Below are 20,457 nucleotides of genomic sequence, written 5' to 3' on the forward strand. Positions count from 1 at the left end.
CCATTCATCTCTCCTTATTGGCAAAAAGGGGAGTGGTTAAAGCTAAAAGGGGAGGTAACTCATTTTGGGGTGTCCATGCCTTCAAATGCCTTAAGCCAAGACACTCTGTCCTCACCACCTTCCCAGTAAGAACCAGAGTCCAGGTGAGCAGCCAGGCAGGATGGGGCTTCCCAGCAAGTTTTCCTGCCTGGGGCTTAGATCCTGCAGCAGCCAAAAAGAGCTCTGCCAGGGGAATTTTGCATATGCCAGAATAAAACCCCCACTCGCTTAGGAGGACAACAGAGTCAGGTCTTAATTCCTCCAGGCACAACCAGAGCACATCAAAACAGGGGCTCCTCAGAGATGTGGGTGGCAAAGCACTTCCCAGAGCCCAGCCACAAGCTGGAACCAGGAACAGAAAACACACAGGAGGACATTTATCCAGGTAGCACTGTCAGAGCTCAGGAATGATTCCAGTTTCTGCTTTTTGGAGACTGAACTGAGGCATCCCTTTCTTTGCTCCCATGCCCCATGTCAGATGCTAATCAGCAATGTGACATTTACACCTCATCTCCAGGGAGATGTCTACTTACAATGTAACCAGGGCAAAGCTTCTATCCACCAGACAGCTTTTCCCCTGATAAATCCAAGAATATATGCTGAAATACAGACATTATGAAGTTATCAGGTAAACCTTCAGTGAGTAATTTAGCTAAATTAAACTCCTATTGCTTGGTAGAAAAGCTATTTCAGGAAATATATGCCCTGCAAAAGGAAATTTTGGTGTGCTCAGGCAAAAGCAACATACTTGTCTTCACCTTTTCACCAGAAAACTCAGCAGGTCTTAGCTGGAAAATACAAGTGATGTAGAAAATAAGAAGCTGCAAACTGAAGGTATTTAAGAATATCAGAAACTGATTTCCTGGAACAATAAAAACAATGTGTAAAAAAAGCCTCAAAACAACAAAACATCTCGTGCAACACAGAACACCCAACCCCAAGTCAGCCCAAAATAAAACAAAATCCCCAGCATCACATTCCCCCCTGCATTTACCAAAGGCTTTTTCCCAACATCTGGATTCTGCCCAAACACAGGCAAAACATGAAGTGGTTTTTGCTTCATGCACTTTCCACAAGTGAACATAGAAAAGTACATTCCCTCTCCAGACATACTTCAGTCTGACAGAAGGAATTCTTTCCTGGAAGTGTGACATCAGAAACAGAAGGTTTTCCTCGTAGCTTCCACCTGGATGAAGGTGCCACACTCACCCAGAACAAGCACATTCTGCATTTGGGCACAGTGGGAGTGTCTGGCTGGCAAGGAGAAGCTGGGGGTCCTCTTGTGACAGCATCCCCTGAGTGCAGCCCCCTCCTCTCCAGCAAACTTGGGAGGTTTCATGAACAATGTCCAATCACCAGAGTCCTGTGCCATGCTCTGGCATCCAGATTCAGATGAAAATAATTTCTCCTGCAGATCATCTGAATCATTTCTACACCGGGAGTGCTTCCATTAGCATCTCCTGATCAGATGTGCTAGCAGGGTGAAAGGGCAGGCCAAGGGTGAAACAAGAGACTAAAACTGATCCTGTCAGAGCTGCAGCAGAGCAAGGACAACATTTACCAGAAACACACACAGGCTGTGCTTGCAGTGCCTAAAGGATCTACAGACAAAGGCACCCACAGCCCACCGTGCCCCTTGTGATCTGCCTGGGGCAGGAGTGAATCAGAACTCCCGCAGACACCAGAGCACGAGGCTCTGTTTGTTCAATAGTGACAGGGAATGCTGTCACCCTGCCCTGCTCTGCAGCCCCTCATGTCCCCAGCTCTCCAAACTGCAAACAGCAGAGCTCTCCCAGCAGGAACTCAGAGCACAGGGTTTGGAAAGCAAAGACCTTGATCACACAAGTGACAGAAGTGACTTTATGGGTGGTAGAGGAAAAAACCAAAATACATGGCATAACAAGGACTGTTGCAGACAACTTTTATGAAAAATCTTTTCTTTCAAATTTTTCCTCCTGAGAAGCTAAGAAGCCTCAGGAACAAAATGTAAACAATGGTTATCTGCTGCTGTGGAATGCAACAGGTGCATCTGTGATTGGTCTCATGTGGTTGTTTCTAATTAATGGCCAATCACAGGGAACTGGCTTGGACTCTCTGTCCCAGACAGAAGCTTTTGTTATCATTCTTTGCTATTCTATTCTTAGCTAGCCTTCTGATGAAACCTTTTCTTCTATTCTTTTAGTATAGTTTTAATGTAATATATATCATAAAATAATAAATCAGCCTTCTGAAACATGGAGTCAGATCCTCATCTCTTCCCCAATCTGAAAACCCCTGTGAACACCGTGACAAAGAACATATCCTCCCACTCTCCTAACACAAAACATATTTTAAAAAATACATTTATTCCCCCAGACAGGGATCAAGAGCATAAAATCAGGAGTTAGATAAAGACATGAGCAAAAGATTGAAAAGAATGAGGGCTAAAGGAAGTTTAAAGGACTGGGATGATTTTTTGGGGGGTAAACAGAGTTGTATCCAAAACAACCTATTCTACAACTTGGAAACTGCAACAGAGTCCCAAGATATACAGGGGCAAAGAAACAATACAGCAGCCATGCAAAAGGCAGGACAGCCCACACATCAGGTCCCTGGCAATCCTTCCAGCTTTCCTTGTTTTGAACAAGAGATTATTTCTAGCCCAGGTAGGATCATTAAGAGCACTCATTTTCCTTTTCTGCACACCTGGACAGTGGTGCTGCACAGGGCCCCTTGCAGGTCCTGAAGGAGCATCCAATTTTTTTTTTCCTCCACCACCTGAGCCACCCAATCCAATTAAGCTTTCATTTTATTCCACTTGTTCCTTCTCAAAAAAGTTAAAAAAAAGAAAAAGGAAGAAACCTATCAGCCTTTCAGCTGCACACAGAAACAGCCTCTCAGCTCCTGAATTTGAGTTCACAGGCAGTGTCTCCCCTCTCCATCTGGACTTGGTACCAGCAGCTTTTGGACAGCTCGAGCAGCAACACTCAACAATGTAATGTTCCACTACAAGATTAATATGAATTCTTTCCCCTACGGGTTTCCTGCAAAAGCTGCTTTATGTGGAGCTCAATGCAAAGTGAAAAGATGCTCATGTGCAGGGCTTTACCCTCTCCTGGTTTCTGTGCACAGTGAATAAACCTGCATGGGCAAACAGGCAATCACATGACTCATTTTGGGCACTGCTATAGAATTCCCAATGAAAGCTGCAACCAGCAGCTTCACTGTAGGTACTGTATAGAGAAAAGGGAGCTTAAATTATAGAAAATTCATCCAATCCTGAAAACAGATCTTCCCTGAATCCATGAAAGCCATTGGTAACAGCAGTATTTGCCAGAACTCTAAGGATCTGAGTGACTGATCCCTCCCTCTGGCACTAAGATCCCTTTAACAGGATGAGTTCTCTGCAAAACAACACAAAGAGAAAAATCAAATCCTCCAAATGCATCTTCCTATTCTAGGGATTAAGCAAACATTAAAAAAAAAAAAAAAAAAAAAAAAAAAAAGTCAAACCCCAATCCTGGAAACAAGACACAAATGTAAAGGCTTTGCTCTGCTCTTTCCCCCCCACCCCCAACTTATTTCATAAAACAACTAAAATATCATGTACAAAACCTGCATGGCAAACTACAGTCCCAGAGAATTTTAGTTTCCACCAGTTCCTGAAAACTTTTGCTCTCAGAAAGATCTGGAAAATAAAAACAAAATTAGCTCTACTAGATTCCTTTGCCATCTCTTACAAGAAGTTCCTTAAAATCTTTGCTCTTTCTGAAGAAATATTCTAGTCTCCCCTTCACAAACTACACTGCAGAATAGCACTACCCCACCAGAAAGGAGGCTATGGGTGGGATGGGAGGGGACACAGCTGGAACAGCTGACCCCAACTGACCAAAGGGATATTCCAGCCCATATGGCATCATGGATCAGCACACACAGCTGGGGAAAGAAGTAGGAAAGGAGGGATATTCAAAGTGATGGTGCTTGTTTTCCTAAATAATCACTGGATTACTTAGGAAGACAACTACTAGACTTAAAATGTGATTATTCCAAGCAGCTGTGTGGTGCTGAGTCGACAGCTGGGGCTAAAACACAAGTATCACTTATTCAAAATAATGAAGGTAGTCTATTGCACAGAGCCATACAGAACATATTTTAATAAGGATAAAGGACTCTGAGATTTTTCAGGCATCCAGCAGTGGAATAAATTGTTACTGACACATGTCATGTCTTTGAAAGACATGATTTGCTTTAATGTTTCAAAAGACAAACTGATCTTTCAGCTATTGGGATGAGGTAGGAAAGTCCAGGTACCTTATTTGTTCTTTGACAACTTCTATAATTCAAGTACAAATCCACCTGCCTGTAAACCCAAGCCTTAAGAGCAGTTGGATCTGTTGTGTGGAAGTATCAGTCAATTAATACAAGGTACACTATTATTCTATGCCATCAAAGGTACAGAAAATGCAACAGGAAAGTTTATACCTGATCCTACTGCCCTCATCACTGTAGCATCCAAAATGTTCATCACTTAACTTAAAATAAGCATTTTAAATCAGAGACTGTTTTAGTCACATCACAGATACATGAAGAGCAAAGAGGCTACAGAAGATCCCAAGAAGTCACCCAGTCCCTTCTCCTCCTCATCCCAGAAAAGACAGACTACCTTACACAGCTGTCCACTTAATTCCTCCCACAAACACTTGGCAAACTGTGACAGCCCACGCTTCACAAACTCCCTCTGGTGACCCAGAGCTGAGCTGAATGGGCTAAAATTTGCCAGGTTCAAGCAACAAATCAGACTGGCTGCATTCTCACTGAACAGTGATTTTTCACAGGAAATAAGAAGGCTCCCAGAATACAAAGAAAGCTGAATAATTTGCCCACTAGGCAGAAACAGAAAAAGCTACCCAAACCTCAAGATCTGGCTAAAGCTGCTAAATGCTCCTATTTGGATCAATGGAAAAGTGGGAGAGAGAGGTGAATAAAACACTAAACGAACCTTCTTAAATATTTGCCTTAAAAACTAGGATGAAGCCAGGTATTTAAGCCTCCATCAGGAGAGTCCCAGAAAAGCTATAGCACTCCATAGTCTGACTGTACCCAGAAGCAAAGATTTGGGATGTTCTGCTATTTCTCTTTAAATAAAAAGACAAATTAACAGGAATAATCAGCTTAATAAGGTAGGGGGAAGGCAACAACTTTAAAGCCTAAGGGTTTTCATTAAAAAATAACCAAAAAGACAAAAGAAAAGCAAGCTGAGCTTTTTGATAATATCTTTAAACATGCAAGCTCTACTTCCAAGTTTCTCACAATATTGTGACAACTTATTTTGTCAACAGACACACCACCATCAGTGATGGAAAGTAAAGGTGTCCCAACAGAGGAAAAACTTCAAAACTGAGAAATTACAAGATGTCAATACACTCATAAAACTTTGAATTTCCTGTCAAATGATAACAAACAATTCTAACAATAAAAAACACTACTGGCTACTGAAATTTATTCTTCTTTGCTACTATTATAGAATTTTTTCTTTTTTTTTTCTTTTTTTTTTTTTTTGCTGATTAGGATGTTGTACATCTAAAGCACAACAGAAAGTTATAAGCACTAACTTATTTCTCTGTTTCTAGCAGTATCACAGACAGACCATGAAAGCTTCAGACAACACAGCTCCAGAGAAGTGCTGCATGTCAGCAAACAGAACCACAATGCTTTGTCTGTATGCTAACCAGCACTTTTAGCACCTCACCCCTTATTTTCCATTAGAAACACCCCATCTAACATCAATCACATGACTACTGATGCTGCTTTCAGTTAGGCCCTCTGGAACTTCTATCACCTTTAAAAATCCCCCCACATCACCTGCAGTCAGAGAAGTTACCTCAGTTCATTTGACAAGCTCTCCATGAGTAAACTATGCAGTTTATCCCATCTTCCATTCACTCCCAGCCCTATGCAGCCTGAAGCTGGCACTGGTTAGTGGGGCCACAAAAAGAAGTTCATTGTAGAAAAGACCCAACCCTGCATCTGCATTGTAACAGATAAATGCAAACGCACATAAAATCAGCCTTTCAAATACCTAAGTTTGTGGAGATGGTTTAGTACCTGTGGTAGAAACACCTAAGAAGGTTCCAAAGAAGGAGCCTCCAGGACTTTTTGTTTTGGTCATGGCATCAGCTTACAGAGATTGTACAACTGCTGCCTTGGACACATTCCTTTCCCTCCTTTATTGCAAACTCTCTATTCCCACAAAGCCTACAAACCATCTTTTGGCTGGGCTAAGAGCTTCAGGGTTGTCCCACCCACCTGAATGCAGTTGAGGTTTGAAACTTTAAGCTCCCAAATTCCCTCACTTCACTACTTCATCCCCCTCTTACAACCCAGATTATCACACACTGCTTCTGTGCCTCCTTCTGATTAATATCAAGTGGTTAAGCATTAACTTAAAACACTAAACAGCAAGAAGGAAGCCATCTAGCCAGTCAAGGATTTAGCTCTGTTCCTCCAAGAGATATAATTGCAAAGTAAAGGAGAGCATCTCAATTAATTTTTTCAGGAGGGGCCATCAAGCTCCAGCTATTGAGACCCTCACAACCACATTTCAGCTTAGAGAAGAAGGAATGCTCAGGGTAGGACCTGAAAGAATCAAGATCCTGATGCATCAAGTGGGGGCAATGTGGCATCAGCACTCAGGGTGAGAGGAAAGCACTGCTGAGCAGGTCGATAGCACTGAAATGCCAGCAAAGGTTATGCCAGGACTCAGAGCGCTGCAGGAAAAAAGAAAAACAAAAACAAGCCTGTGAAGGGAGGGAAAGGCAAGAGTACAGCATTAATGAGCAGAAATAACAGAGGAGCTTGCAGGTAATGTACAGGTCTTTGTCCATGGAACACACTTGCAAAAAGCAGAATCAATTAAGCAAGGGAGGGAAAGGCTCTCACAAGCATTTAACAGGACAGGGACATGGAACATCTAATTTTTCCCCCATCAGCACCCCATCCCTTCCCAAGGTCATGGCTTGGGCTCTCCTCTCCACAACCACTGTCTAAGCTGACTACCCTAAATGCAGTAATAACACAGCTTGTCTGATTAAATCACTATGCATTGGCACATCCTTTGAAGTACAGGAGATTGGAACAGCAGTCTTGATTACTTTACATTCCAGTTGCATGAAATGTACATGTTTCACAGAGCAGGAGACAAGAATGGGCTGAACATTTGGCAATACAGCACCAATTTATTTTAAATGTATGCTGACAGCATGGCCCAAGCAGCAACTATGTTATTTCTCAATGCTTGGGTACACTGGTATTACCATTAGTGTGAACTGCATGTGACAAGATTAACCTGAAAGCAACATTTTAAAAAGGAAGGGGCAGATGCTTCTGTCATTTTAAGTATGTAGCAAACAACGAATAATTAAACCCTCAGCAACAGAACAACTGACTTTTGGGACAGAAGAGCAGGCTTGGGGATTCTGGTTTTAAGGTTGTTGACTTTTCCTGAATGCATTTTCTGCAACAGCCACTTAGTCTGTGCCCAAACCTTTCTGGTATGAGCCCTTGTTTAAATTCTAAGGACATACTTTCTCCAGAGCTCACCAGCAATGCTGCTGACACTAATCAAATCTGAAGTCATCCACATTAGATTTTAGTCGAGCTTGGCATTGAGATACAACAAGTACACTCCTTCCACGGTGTTTACCGAATTCTTAAGTTTTTTACTCATTTCACAGCTGACAGCTGGTTTATATTAAAGGCACAGCCTTCCCACTACTCTGTGAGCTGGGGAACACATTAGCTGTCTGCTAATGAAAGAGAAAAAACCAGAACATAAACACCAAAAGACAGAAACAGAACTGGAAGTGCAAAACAGAAGCTTGAGACCAGCCAAGTCTGGAAATTCTCATTTCTCCCAACCACACTCAGCTCTCATGGGGAGGAGTATCAAGGTGCACAAGCAGAGGTTCAAGAGCACAACTAGTTCAGACACATAATGCTCCACCACAGCTCCCAACCTGCATTTAAAGCCATTTGCCTGCTGAATGCATATAATAATTGAGGCAGCACAGAGTACAGCCAAGCCAATTCCCCCACCACCATTTACCCCTTGTTAACGTGCTGTAAACCCCACAGACCTTCATGAGTGCGTTGACCTTGCAGCAAGAACAAGAATCCAGGTTCACTCTTTGCTCTTGTGGATGCATGTGAGGGAACAGATCTGTATTTCCAAGCAGCACAACTTTGTAAGCATGAAATCACTTTTTCACACAGCAGTTCATGTGAGGCAGCCACACAGCCTGAGAATTGCCACTAGCAGCAGGCTCTGTGGCTCTGGCTCTCATCTAAATCACCTGAGCAAAAGATTCATTTGTGTATTGTAGACATTTTTCCTTCCAAACACATGAAAATGGTCATCTTATACTTTCCAGCTGAAAAAAAGCTCTACTTTTGCTGGCAGAGATCAGAAGCCATTCCTTCTGAGAAGCCTGAAGAAAAAGAATGTTTTTGTGTTAGCAGTGATTCTGCCACCTTTTAGATTCAGAACACATCGTTAGCAATACATTTTGATTACAATAGACCAACTGTTCCCCGTTGGAAGCATACAAGCAAACAAGAACATTAAACAATGCCAAAACATTACATATGCTGACTGTCAGCCCAGCACAGTTACATTCAGCTGGCAGTCACAGTGTCCTCTGTAATTGTGACCCGTTTAAAAAGGGAGGCTTAACAAACAGTGCATGGCCATGAAACAACAGCCAGAGTTAAAGAACAGATGTATGAGCAGATATAGAACTGCTGTTGGCCCTGACATGCTTTGAACAGGGGGTCATTTTGCATATAGGCAGGCAGATAAATCTGTGTTCATCTATGCTCTATTCAGGGATTCCAGCTCTAGCTATCATCTCGTGGAGGAAAGAACTCCAAAATGACAAAGGCTTAAAAAATTAAGGACAATTAAAACCAAATCCATTGCTAACACTACAAAATCTTCAAGAGCCAACCCAGAAAGCACAAACTCCAAGGTGAAAACCAGGTGTTGGAGTTTTTACTTAACTGCAGGGAAACGAAACAGATGCACAGAATATTCCCAGTTGCAAGGGACCCACAAGGATCATCAAGTCCAACTCCTGAGCAAATGGCCCACAGAGGGACTGAACCCACAACCTTGGTGTCATTAGCACCATGCTCTGACCAGCTGTGCTAAGCAACACTTGTACATCAGCCTGCCAAAGTTTAAAATGAAATGTGGTCCCCTACTCTGGTAATGAAAGGGGAAAATAATGTTTTATAAGAGCCAGCACAAGGCTATCGGAAACTGAAAGCAAAGGTCAGTCACTGCATTTCTGCTGGACTTGCAAGAACAAGAGAATGGGCTATTTCCAATGACTGTGTGCAATTCACAGTTTTCACATTCAGCAGTATAAAACTTGTATTGTCAGCTTTATTCCTGCTTCCTGAAGCTGCTCTGAAACTAATCAAAACTTGACAAAAAGTGAAATCAGACTGCTTTAAGGGAGAAAAGAGTGCCAGGCTTCCCTTCCTGAGCATTGTAAGAAGTTTTAACATCTATTCAGTTCTTAAAGCACCTTGAACACACTTTGCTCCACAAGCAAGGATGCTGCAGCCTGGGAGCCCTGACTCCAAGTTTCCAGTTTACATCATCCTCATTAGTGTAGGCTCCTCTGTCTCAGAATAGTCACCCCAGGGGAAGCTTTACTGCCAGGGGAAGAGAAACCAGGCTCTGGAGAGGGTAAATGCATTTTCTGTACTCTGCTCTGAGCTTGCACAATGCCACTGAAGAGTACCAAAGAAGAAAAAGGGTTTCTTCAGTTATTCACATATTCTTCATTTTATTCATTTCTTCAGCTATGCCACATGAAATCCTTTATTCTGCACACTTTTAGTAAAAAGGGAGATGAGACTTCACATGACCTTATGGCCCTTATTACTCAACACTAATCTCTTTTTCAAGAGGAATTAACAACCATTTTAAGTGGGTACAAATTGGACAGATAGTTTTGAACAAGGGCAGCCGTGGGACTTATCTCGAATGTTTTCAAGTGTTTGTTAGACTAGAAGATTAACTTCTAAAACACAATCTTTTCTATTGCTCCATTTCTCAGTAAGAGTTACAATCTTGATATAAATCTGAGTTAAATAAACACTTTGATTTGGAAAGTAAATAGTCATGATTCCTGTTAGCTCAGTGAACGATCAAGGCACGTGATAGAGTCTAAAATTAGGAAATTCCGTTTGAAAGTTTGAATTGCCTTCAATAAGAAAGAGGCAGATTTCTGAAGCCAAGTGTTGCACTAGTTTCACCAGCTGCTTAGAGAGAGAGAGAGAGAGAAGGAAGGAGATGTGTGCCAGCAAGGCAAAAGTCCACAGCCTAGGTGGCAGCCTCCCTGTCTGGATAAGGGATATTCAGGGACACATGACAGCTTACAGAGGTGACTTACCTAGGACAGCCTCACCCTCTGTCACCATTCCTATCCCTGTTACAACCCCTGCCCTCTCTCCCCCACCATCCTGCCAGCTTTACTTGTGTCCTGGTGACCTTTTCACTATTTGGCCATCTGCTCTGAACTGCTGACTTCCCCATCCATCAACCCTTATCAATCCTCTCCTCCTCCTCCTCCCACGTTTATCAATAGTGACTGATAACCAACTCATCCTTGGGATGATTGATATACAAAATTACACACCTTTGAACTCAAGGATCAATCCCACTCCAATTTCCCAGTTGTTTCTCTCTCCATTGAGCCTATTTTCAATAGAGATATCACGCTTTCCATTAGCAGTGTAAGCAATGTCAATAAAACTACAGTACAAAGTCAAGTGCTTTGGAGAAACAATTTTATTGCTGATACTTGGATCAACCAGCCTGTAATCTTGACAAACCTGTTGCATTTTACAGTGTCCTTCCACAGGACAGATCTACTTTCATTAGTATATATATATTTAGCTGTTAAATCTTCTTCCACTGAATTTCAAATTAACTCTTGCAATTTAAATTGCACTGACTCCACCTCAGGCTAATGGCTTTAGAGTCTCCTAGGTCTCCTGTTACCCTTTTAATACAGCTGAAGCACTTTCTTTTAATCTTCTTGTGGTACTGATTCAGTCACGGCTACATTAACATAGTGCTCTCACATTACATCCTTAGTAAACTTCCCTTGCTTGCAGTCACTCACTCCCTCCCCATGCCAGAAGCCAGCTGCTGCTGGAGATCCAACAGGACACAGCACAGCTACCCAATGAGCTCACAAAACCCCAGGTTTTATAGGGGAATTGCTGTGGAATTCACTAATTTCACATCCTGACATGATTACCAAAATAATCTGCCCTGCCCTTCAGGCCTAGGAGGATAAAGTAACTTGGCTGCAGCCTCCTAAGCAGGCACTGCTCCTTTCAAAGGAGCCCACACTCAGCTGGCAGCGCTCTTCAAATACAGCAGAAGCCCTGCTGGGGTACACCAGGCTCTTGAATATAGAGCAGAAAGGGGATTCTGGAGAGGAAATGATGTCACCATCATCAGTTTTAATAAAAACACCCCAACATTGTTTTCACCAAAAAGAAACGCGTCTACGTTGCACCCTGGAGAAAACCTACAGATTCACTGCAGTGACCTGTGACTGCCTCTGCAGAGAACTTGATTTCTGGCTCAGCAACCACATGCCAGAAAGGACAGAAGAGAAGGTGACAATGCTGAGCAGACCCTGATCTGCACAGGCACCCTCCCTCCAGAGATGACAGGGAAGCCCTGTTGGTGCCAGGAGTTACCAAACCCAAGGGGAGTTTAGGTATGCTCAAACAAGCAGAGGCAATTCATACAGCTCCCAAGTAGAAAGTACTGTAAAGCAGTAGCAATTAGCAATACCATGGTAATTATTAATTCAGACATAAGCCATCAAAGCAGAGCAACTGAACCCAGGGGCAAGAATGATGTCAGAAATATGGCACTGCAAGGAAATCAAGAGTTTAAGGAGACCAGCACCAAACCAGAGGGCAAATTCTCTTCAGCCTGAACACACCTGCTTGAGCAGAGGTCTCTGTGAGAAATAGGGGGACCTGAGGAAACTGCTCAGAGAGTAAAAGACGCAACAGAGCAGATGCAGCAGAAAAAATGCTGTGCTCTGTTACAGAAAATCCAGAGAGGCTCATGGGTACACTGGATCCAAAGAAAGAAATTTTAGGTCATGCAGAGAGACCTGCAGGAGGATGCTATGAGTCTCAAGGGATGTTAAAGAGAATAAACCACACCTGCTTAACACCAAAAAACCCCAAAGTCAGTGATGAAAATGGTGAAAAAAGATAGGCTGTAACAGTAACACACTGAGGCACAGAACTGCTACATGTCAACATTATAGCTTCAAAAATCTTTAAATTAAAAAAAAAAAAGATTTAAAACAATCCACAATAATAAAACAAATAATTCCCCACATTGCAGGGAATAGTGCTATTTTTGCCAAATGACTAATGTGTCATTGAGAAAGAGTGGGGAGAAGATGAGCACAAGGAAAGAGAATTATAATGGCTGGAAAAGATGAGCAAACTGGGAAGATGCTGCAGAGAACGCATACCTAATGCCCCAAACTGGTAACCTGGGAGAAATTCAGAGGCATTCCCCAGCCATAAGCTGCCAAAATGGCTGACAATGCACAGGAAAAAACAGGAGGCAGAGCTACTGTGATACCCTTCAAATAAATAATTAAAGAAAAAAAAAAAAAAGGAAAACATACAGGTGGAAAAAGTTAGACAATCCTGTTTTTGACATATCTGAGCAAAATATTAATGTGCATGCTCTTCAAGAGAACTGCAACAACAAAAAAAAAAAAAAAAAACAAAAAAAAAACAAAAAAAACCACACCAAAAAAAAACCCAACACAACCAAAACCAAAAAGGAGCCCCACACACTAAAAAAAATCCTCACACAAAGGAAACTGTTTTTTCATATTTTACCCATTGGAGGGACTGTGATTCAACCTGTATTTACTATGAAAGAAAGAACAGGCAAGCAACTGGAAACCATTTCACAGCTCTTTTGTGAACTCTGCTCAAGAAAAACTGAAATAGAGGCAGTTACCCAGTAGGAAGGTGGAATTGGTGAAAAAGCAGCATGATTGATGAAATATCTCTATGCAGGCAGCCTCCTTCCTCTTTTGAAAGCCCTGACAAGTGACTGGTTTAACCTGAACACAGTAATTAAGAGAGACAATAGCATAAAATTCACTTGAGGAAAAAAAACCCTTAAATATATTGATGAAAACTTGCAGGAGAACAATTCAAGTATTTGTCATCTGTGCTACAATGGAACAGACTGGAATAATCATAAAAGACTCTGCAAATGCTTCTAAAAAAGTAACATCAGAAGAAAGGGGGCTAGGTCTAGAGATAGAAGGATGGGGCACTGAGAGGACAGAGGGGCAGATAGTGGAGATGGCCAAGTTTTCTGTCAGAGGGAAGATACCACTGGTTAAATCCAAAGGGACATGGGAAGGCTTGAAGCACTTCAGCTGCTGGGGCAGGATGGCACCAAGGGTCACCACACATCGCATTTGTCACACTTGAGCACGCTCACTGTTCCAGGGAAATTCAGCTGCATCAGAGGGGAAGACAAGAGCAGCCTGCTGCACCCTCTTCCCTTCAGCATGTTCATAAAACACCCAGGAAATGCTCTAAAAGCAACCTGCTGCCTCCCAAGAGAAAGCTGCACCACAACAGACAAGAACAGGGCTGACTACAGGGGAACTGAAACTACATCAAATTGTAGAGTCAGCCCAAAAACTTGTGGGGTGCACATGCTGGACAGGCACTGGAAGGGTCCCAAAACTTCCCCTTGCAGGACTTATACCAGCAGCAGGAGGTCTCCAGGAGCAAAGGAACCAGGGACAGCTGAAGGGACAGCAGCAAGGCAGAGCACAGAAGTACCAAGGAACAAAGCTCACACACATGGGATTTGAAGCACTTCACTGCTCCACAGCATGGAGAGAGACAGCTACAAGTTCTAGCATTTGTAGCAACCGAGTGTTTGTAAAAGAATTGGAGAATGGCAAAATTCACACCCCAAGTCTATAGTCTGACTATTGATTGGGATTAAATGAGGATCAGATAACCATGAGGTCACAGAAGTGAAGGGTAACATGCATGTGACCTTTTATCACCAGGATCAGGGTTCAGCAGAAATGAGATAGGAGAATTTGCTCTGGTATCTAATGTCAGTATTAAGCTCGTTTGATTTTCTCTATTCTCTGTACTCCCACATAAAGGTTTTCCACATCTATGGCTGCTCAAACACATTTCCTCAGAACAGCCACCAACCACAAAAATGAGTCACAGCCAGTACCCAAAACACAATGCTACCCTAATATCCATCTAGCACTTCCAACACTGGCACCTGGAAAATGCCTCACAACAGAAATATTAGAGGAATGGCCATCCACACAAAACTTACATACCAGGAAAAGTAAGCACTGCCTATTATTTCTTTATTTACTGCATTATTGCTTTTAATAATTTCAGACAAAACAGCTCCTTTAAAAAAATAATTATGCACTTTAAAGGCACAACTTGTAAAGTGCTTAGGTAAACATCATAGTAGATATTATTGCTATCTATGGAAGAAAATGGAAATACCTATATTTGTTGATTTCTGGTTGTAAACCACTTAAGGAAAGCCACACTGATTGCACTATGCACTAGCCAAAGCCACATAAATCTTATTTATCAGATATCCATCTCCATTACACTCTGAAGCCCATGCACACACTTTCTGTAACAGAGTAGTTGCCAGTCAAAATGCACAGCCACCTCTTTAGAATGAGTTTCAGCTCCTGGATGAATGAGCACATTGTGATGCTATGACTGAACAAAAACTGAGGGGCAAACGCAGTGCTGGTAAAAATTCAAAAATACTGCTGTAAGAACAAACTGCTGCTGGTACAAAGCCAGCACTGTATCCCATAAACATCACCTAGGGTGCTGTTTAGCCTTTGCTGAGGAGCTGGATGTGAGCAGGAAAAGCTGTGCTGGAGAAGGGCACACAGCAGCCTCCTGGTCACTGCTGCAGTTGCAGACACAGCTGCCTCTGCAGCTCCCTCTCCCCTTGCTCCTGACCCATGGAATATGCCACATGATCAGCCCTTGGCTGCACAACGACACAGCCACTCCACACCACTGGGGATTGGTTTGCCTTCCCAGCCAGGGGCTTGTATTGTTTACAAATAAGAGGTGGAAACCCACAGATTGAAGCCAAACATATGTGCTGCTTCCCCAAGCCTGCAGAGGGTAAAGAACAGCAGCACGAAATGCAGAGAGCCCAACTTCCCCTTTAACACAGCATTCATGAGTTGATTTTAACTCTTTCACCAAGGAGCAAGCTAAGAACAGTCTGGTACAAATCTCCAATTTCAGATATTATGCCACCTCCACCACCTCAGAAACCTTGCAGCTGAATTTTCACCTTACAGCTTTGGCAAGCTGGGGAGTAAAGCTGCTGTAACCCATTGGAAACAACAATCAAGCACTACTTTTATTTCCAGCAGTATAAGGCATGCTGCAATAACAGCATGACCTTGCATATTAAAATATGATGATCTAGATGGTGTAACAGCAACTTGTTGGCCACATAACTGAACACAACTGCCCTGGGGAGGTCACTGCATGCATTGCCCCGTGTTCTTCCTTAAACACTCCCTGCTGTCCACCAAGGGTGGGATATGGAGCTAGAGGGCTGTCTGACCTGACTCAGGGTGATTGCTCTGGACAAGAACCTTATCTCTTGGCCTCACACCTTCTTCTGCCTGGACCTCCCCTTCCTGCATGCTCAGATTCACCAGTGCATTTGTTGTCCCATAAAAAAACACTGATGGAAGGTACTGGCAGACAGAGACACTTTGCCTGCAAACCGCTGTCTGAAGGCTCACAAGGTGAGGAAGTCAGAGAAGGTCCACTGAAAGTCAGTAAGAAAGGTAGACAACACAGGACATCATGAAAGAAAAAAAAACCATCACAGATATTTCAAAACGTGGAAAAGGAAAAGCCAGCTTCAAACAAGATTCTCCTACAATGTCACGAGTTTGAGAAACACTGCTGTGTTGACCTGACCCAAAAAGGACAGGGGGAGGTGGGAAGCAGGGAGGAAGGGCCAGAATCCATGTAGGACTTCAGGAATTTCTGAAACAGGCTTCAAAAGTGGAAAACGGAGAAAACCGAGGAAAGCTTGACTGCTGACCGTTTTCAAACGTGTAAATGGAGAAATAAATGCAAGAGTATTTCTCACAGACAGGATGTGCTTTCCCTATTTTTAGCTTGGCCCTCCCAATACAGCTGTGCTGTGTCTGGGATCCACAAAGCACCTGCCTGCTTGCCAGACCAAGCCAACAGCCTGCACTCGGAGCTCTTAGGGCTTGCTCACCACCACCGACAGAGCATTTCCATCTGAGTAAAAGGTGCTTGAGTGCCATTCACAACGCTGAAGAGCCAGCAAGCCATCACTCAAGTGCCACCGGTCTAGAAGACATCCACTTGGGCAAAGAGAATAGATGTGCCAAATTTCAAAATGTTCTAAAAGCAGAGCACTGTCGCAGTTTGATCCACTGCACAGTCATGGAAACTGAGAGATCAACTCAGCGCCATTTTCAATTACCAAAAGCTTGTCATAACATGTACAGAGCAGTGACAGCATCCCAAAGGTTTACCTCCAGGGCACAAAATTAAATAGCTATTACCCAATATGAGAAATCACATTTTAAAGCCTCTGTCTTTGAACATGACAAGTATCCACAGCTCTTTTCAAATGCTAATTTTGTCTATGAGAACAGAAAAAAATCTCAGAAAATTTAGCAGAGAAACATCCACAATAGCTCATTTACTAGAAATGCACTGATAAGCACCTTTAAAAAAAAAAAATTGGCTGATGTATTGCTGAAGCACAGCAATTTGGTTTCAGCTACCCAAACCACATAGCTATTCTACACATTCTTCACACTTCCAAAACACAAAGAACACCACCATACTGGTTTAGAGGAAACTAAAAGCTTGTATCTTGACTCGCAGCTGCAGAGGGCCAGGGAGGCAAGTCCTGATCGCGTATTGCATCCCCCCAAAAACCTTGCACGATGAAGGGTGCAGGTGATAAGCACCTTCTATTGTTACAGTCTTTTTAGAAAGGCACACAAACATTTCCCCACTATAAATACGCACAAAACGTTTAAAACGTTCGCGTACCTGGCAAAAAGCCACGGCTAAACTCCTTCCAACAGTCACGCATGTCAGCTTCTCCCAGTGACCCCTAAATCTGATTCATTTACGGCAAAGAGATCACTTTGACAGCCACCGGCTTCTCCCAAAAACGCGGACATCCTACCTGCAGGGCCCTGCTGCTCCACATACGCTCTCTGACGGAATGATTCCATGCTAGCCATTTTTTCCATTTTTTATTTTGGGAGAACGCCTGCCTGCTCCAAAGGGGGATGGAGGCGGCAGCGCCCAGGTACGAGCACCAAACCCCTCCCATCCTTGGCTGGCTCCGCCGGTCCCGTTACCGCCCCGCTCTCCGACCGCTCCTTTGCCCCGAGAACGGAAGGCACCGCGGGGCCGGTACCTGCCCTCCTGGCACACCGGGAAACCACGGAAAGCCAGCGAAACCGGGGAAGCGGGGCTGAGCTGGGCACCATCCCGGGCCCGCGTACCTGTCCGTCCCGCCGGCTCCTCGGCCCTTCCCCTCTGCTCGCCAAAGCCAGCCCCGCTGCCGTCCCGCTCCCCGGCAGGCTCCCGGTGCCCCCGAGACGGTGACACGGGGATAACAAAGCCCGGCGGAGCGACGGCGGCGCTCACCTGCCCAGCGGTCGCTTCATGCCCTCGGCGGCGGCGGCGGAGGAAGGCAGGCGCAGGCTTCGCCTCAGGCTGCAGCCCTTGTCGAGGGGCCCGGGCACGGCGGCAGCGGCGGCGGCGCGCTCATGCTCCACCGTGACCGACTCGTTGCGTTTCCTCATGCCGGGGCGGGGGCGGCAGCGGCGGCGGCGGAGACGGCGGCAGCGGAGCGGGGCCGCGCTCACTCGCCGCGCGCCCTGCCCGGCACTGCCCGGCCCCGCCCCCTCGGCGCGCCCGCCAATCCCCGCCCCCGACCGCGCCCCTTGCCACGCCCCTCCACCGCCCCCGCCAATCCCCGCCTCGGAGAGGCCGCGGCGCCATCTCTACTGCGGGCACGAGCCCGGCCGCCATTTCGCTGTGGGCCGGGGCGGCGCTGCTGAGGGCGGGAGCTGTGCGGGCCCGTGAAAGAGCCCCTTGTGAAAAACGCCAGTCACTTGTTTGTAAAATTTTAAAAGTTTAATAGTAATAAAATGGTTATAAAAATAGTAATACAATTAGAGTAATCATAATTTGGACAATTTGAATTAGGACAATATGAGACAACAGAAACAAAGAGTTACGGACGGTCCGGGTACCTTTTTCTGGGCAACATAAGCCCGAAAAGGACCCACGTTAACAGAGGATTAACCATTAAAAACAACAGCCTGTTGCATATTCCTACACCTCATACATGATGCATAAATTCCATTCAAACATAGGATTCTGTCTGGTCAGTGTCAACTTCTTCCTCTGAATCCTGACGGCGTCTTCAGGGCTGAGCGAGGCAGGAAGAAGTTCGTTTCTCCTGATAATGGAGCAATAAATTCTCTTTCTCTGAAAGATTTAGGTGTCCTGGGGCTGGTATCTGGTGCGAGTACCTCATTCCTTTCTTAAAAAAATATCTCACATACATGGTTTCTATTTTAACATTATGTTATAACCTAAAAGTATATTTAACACACTACCTAAAAAAATTAATACAACATTACTTTCTAACATAACACATATAATATTCATTTTAATATTTGCAAAAAGCCAATCATAAAATACCCATTTTTCACACGGCACAGCTGGTTCAGGGATGTGAGGAGAGTCAGAGCCAAGCTACTGATGGAATTGGCATTGGGAACAGGGACAGGGAAAAAGCTCTTTGATGGCACAGAAGTGTTATGATACCACACTGGAAAGTAGGTCCTCATTTGACTTATGCCTGAAGAGGCACCACATAGGCAAGGCAAGGAAGTTACAGAGCTTCCCTGGCTCTGTGTTGTGAAAAATGCATATTTGATGATTGGCTTTTTGCAAATATTAAAATGAACATTATATGTGTTGTGTTAGAAAGTAATGTTGTATTAATTCTCTTAGGTAGTGTGTTAAATATAGTCTTAGGTTATAACAAAATGTTAAAATAGAAACTATGCTATGTAGGATACTTTTTTTCTATAGAAAGGACTTGCACTGAGACAGCAGCCGGAGTGTGAGGAATGGACACCTAAATCTTTCAGAGAAAGAGAATTTATTGCTCCATTATCAGGAGAAACGAACTTCCCGCCTGGCTTGGGTAGGATGATGCTGTTAGGATTAAGAGGAAGAAGTTGACAAACAGAATCCTATGTTTGAATGGAATTTATGCATCCTGTATGAGGTGTATGAATATGCAACAGGCTGCTGCTTTTAAGGGCTAATCCTCTGTTAACGTGTGTCCTTTTTCGAGCTTATTTTGCCCAGAAAGAGGTACCCGGATCGTCCGTAACTCTTTGTTTCTATTGTCTCATATTGTCCTAATTCAAATTGTCCAAATTATTATTACTCTAATTGTATTACTATTTTTATAACCATTTTATTACTATTAAACTTTTAAAATATTAAAAACAAGTGATTGGCATTTATCAAAGTGTGGATGCTGCAAAGTGTGGAATATGTCAAATTTTTCTTAAGAGAGGAAGTTCTTAGATGTTTGATCTTTGTATACTTTTAAGCCTAGTCAGCAAGTAAGCTGGTTTTCCATGTGTTAGAAAAACAAACTAACTGCCTTGTTAAAATTTAGGTCTTGAGGTGCTTCAGTGATCTCAGATCTAGGGAGACATTGACAAACATTTGGAAAAAGGACACTCGCTGATAGTGGACACAATTTATGGGCCACAAAGACACCTGGTGGAACTCCCAAAGGAAGCAAGAAAGAAATTAATAAAGCCAACTTAGCAATTGTCCTGTAATCAACTGCAACTGGATAAAATGTAATTCTGTCAGGGAATTACATCTGCGGCCACCACGAGACCAAGAAAGACACAGATCCAGAAGAAGAGAAAGAGTGGGTGTGCAAACTAATTAGCGTGAGAAGCATTTCTTCTGAATTGTTGCCGAGTGATCCTGTACCCCAGATTCCAGAGAAATACATAAATGAAATAATCCCAGGAGGTACTGAACCAAGAGGGAGGAAGTAATTCTTAAAATACCAGCCCGTACTACCAGGCAGTTACAGATAACTAGCAGAAAACAATGTGTAATGAACTGATACGTGTTTTATCTTGCTTCTACCAGCTTCTAACATTTGAGATTTTCAGAAATTTTCTCTTGATAAGA

General features: G+C 43.6%; 1 protein-coding gene across 1 annotated transcript in view; it reads right to left on the bottom strand.

Annotated features, from left to right (window-relative positions):
* Nucleotides 1-18,127, bottom strand: part of ABHD12 (abhydrolase domain containing 12, lysophospholipase) — a 38,058-nt gene extending 19,931 nt beyond the window's left edge. The window contains exon 1 of the mRNA XM_071419945.1: nucleotides 17,860-18,127. Coding sequence (XP_071276046.1) covers nucleotides 17,860-18,017 — 158 coding nt within the window. The 5' untranslated portion in view covers nucleotides 18,018-18,127. The remainder of the gene's footprint in view (nucleotides 1-17,859) is intronic.
* Nucleotides 18,128-20,457: the final 2,330 nt, after the last annotated feature.

The sequence above is a fragment of the Agelaius tricolor genome, unplaced genomic scaffold (genome assembly GCF_023055355.1).
Source record: "Agelaius tricolor isolate 1412-34295 unplaced genomic scaffold, bAgeTri1.0.p SCAF_1, whole genome shotgun sequence".
NCBI lineage: Eukaryota > Metazoa > Chordata > Aves > Passeriformes > Icteridae > Agelaius > Agelaius tricolor.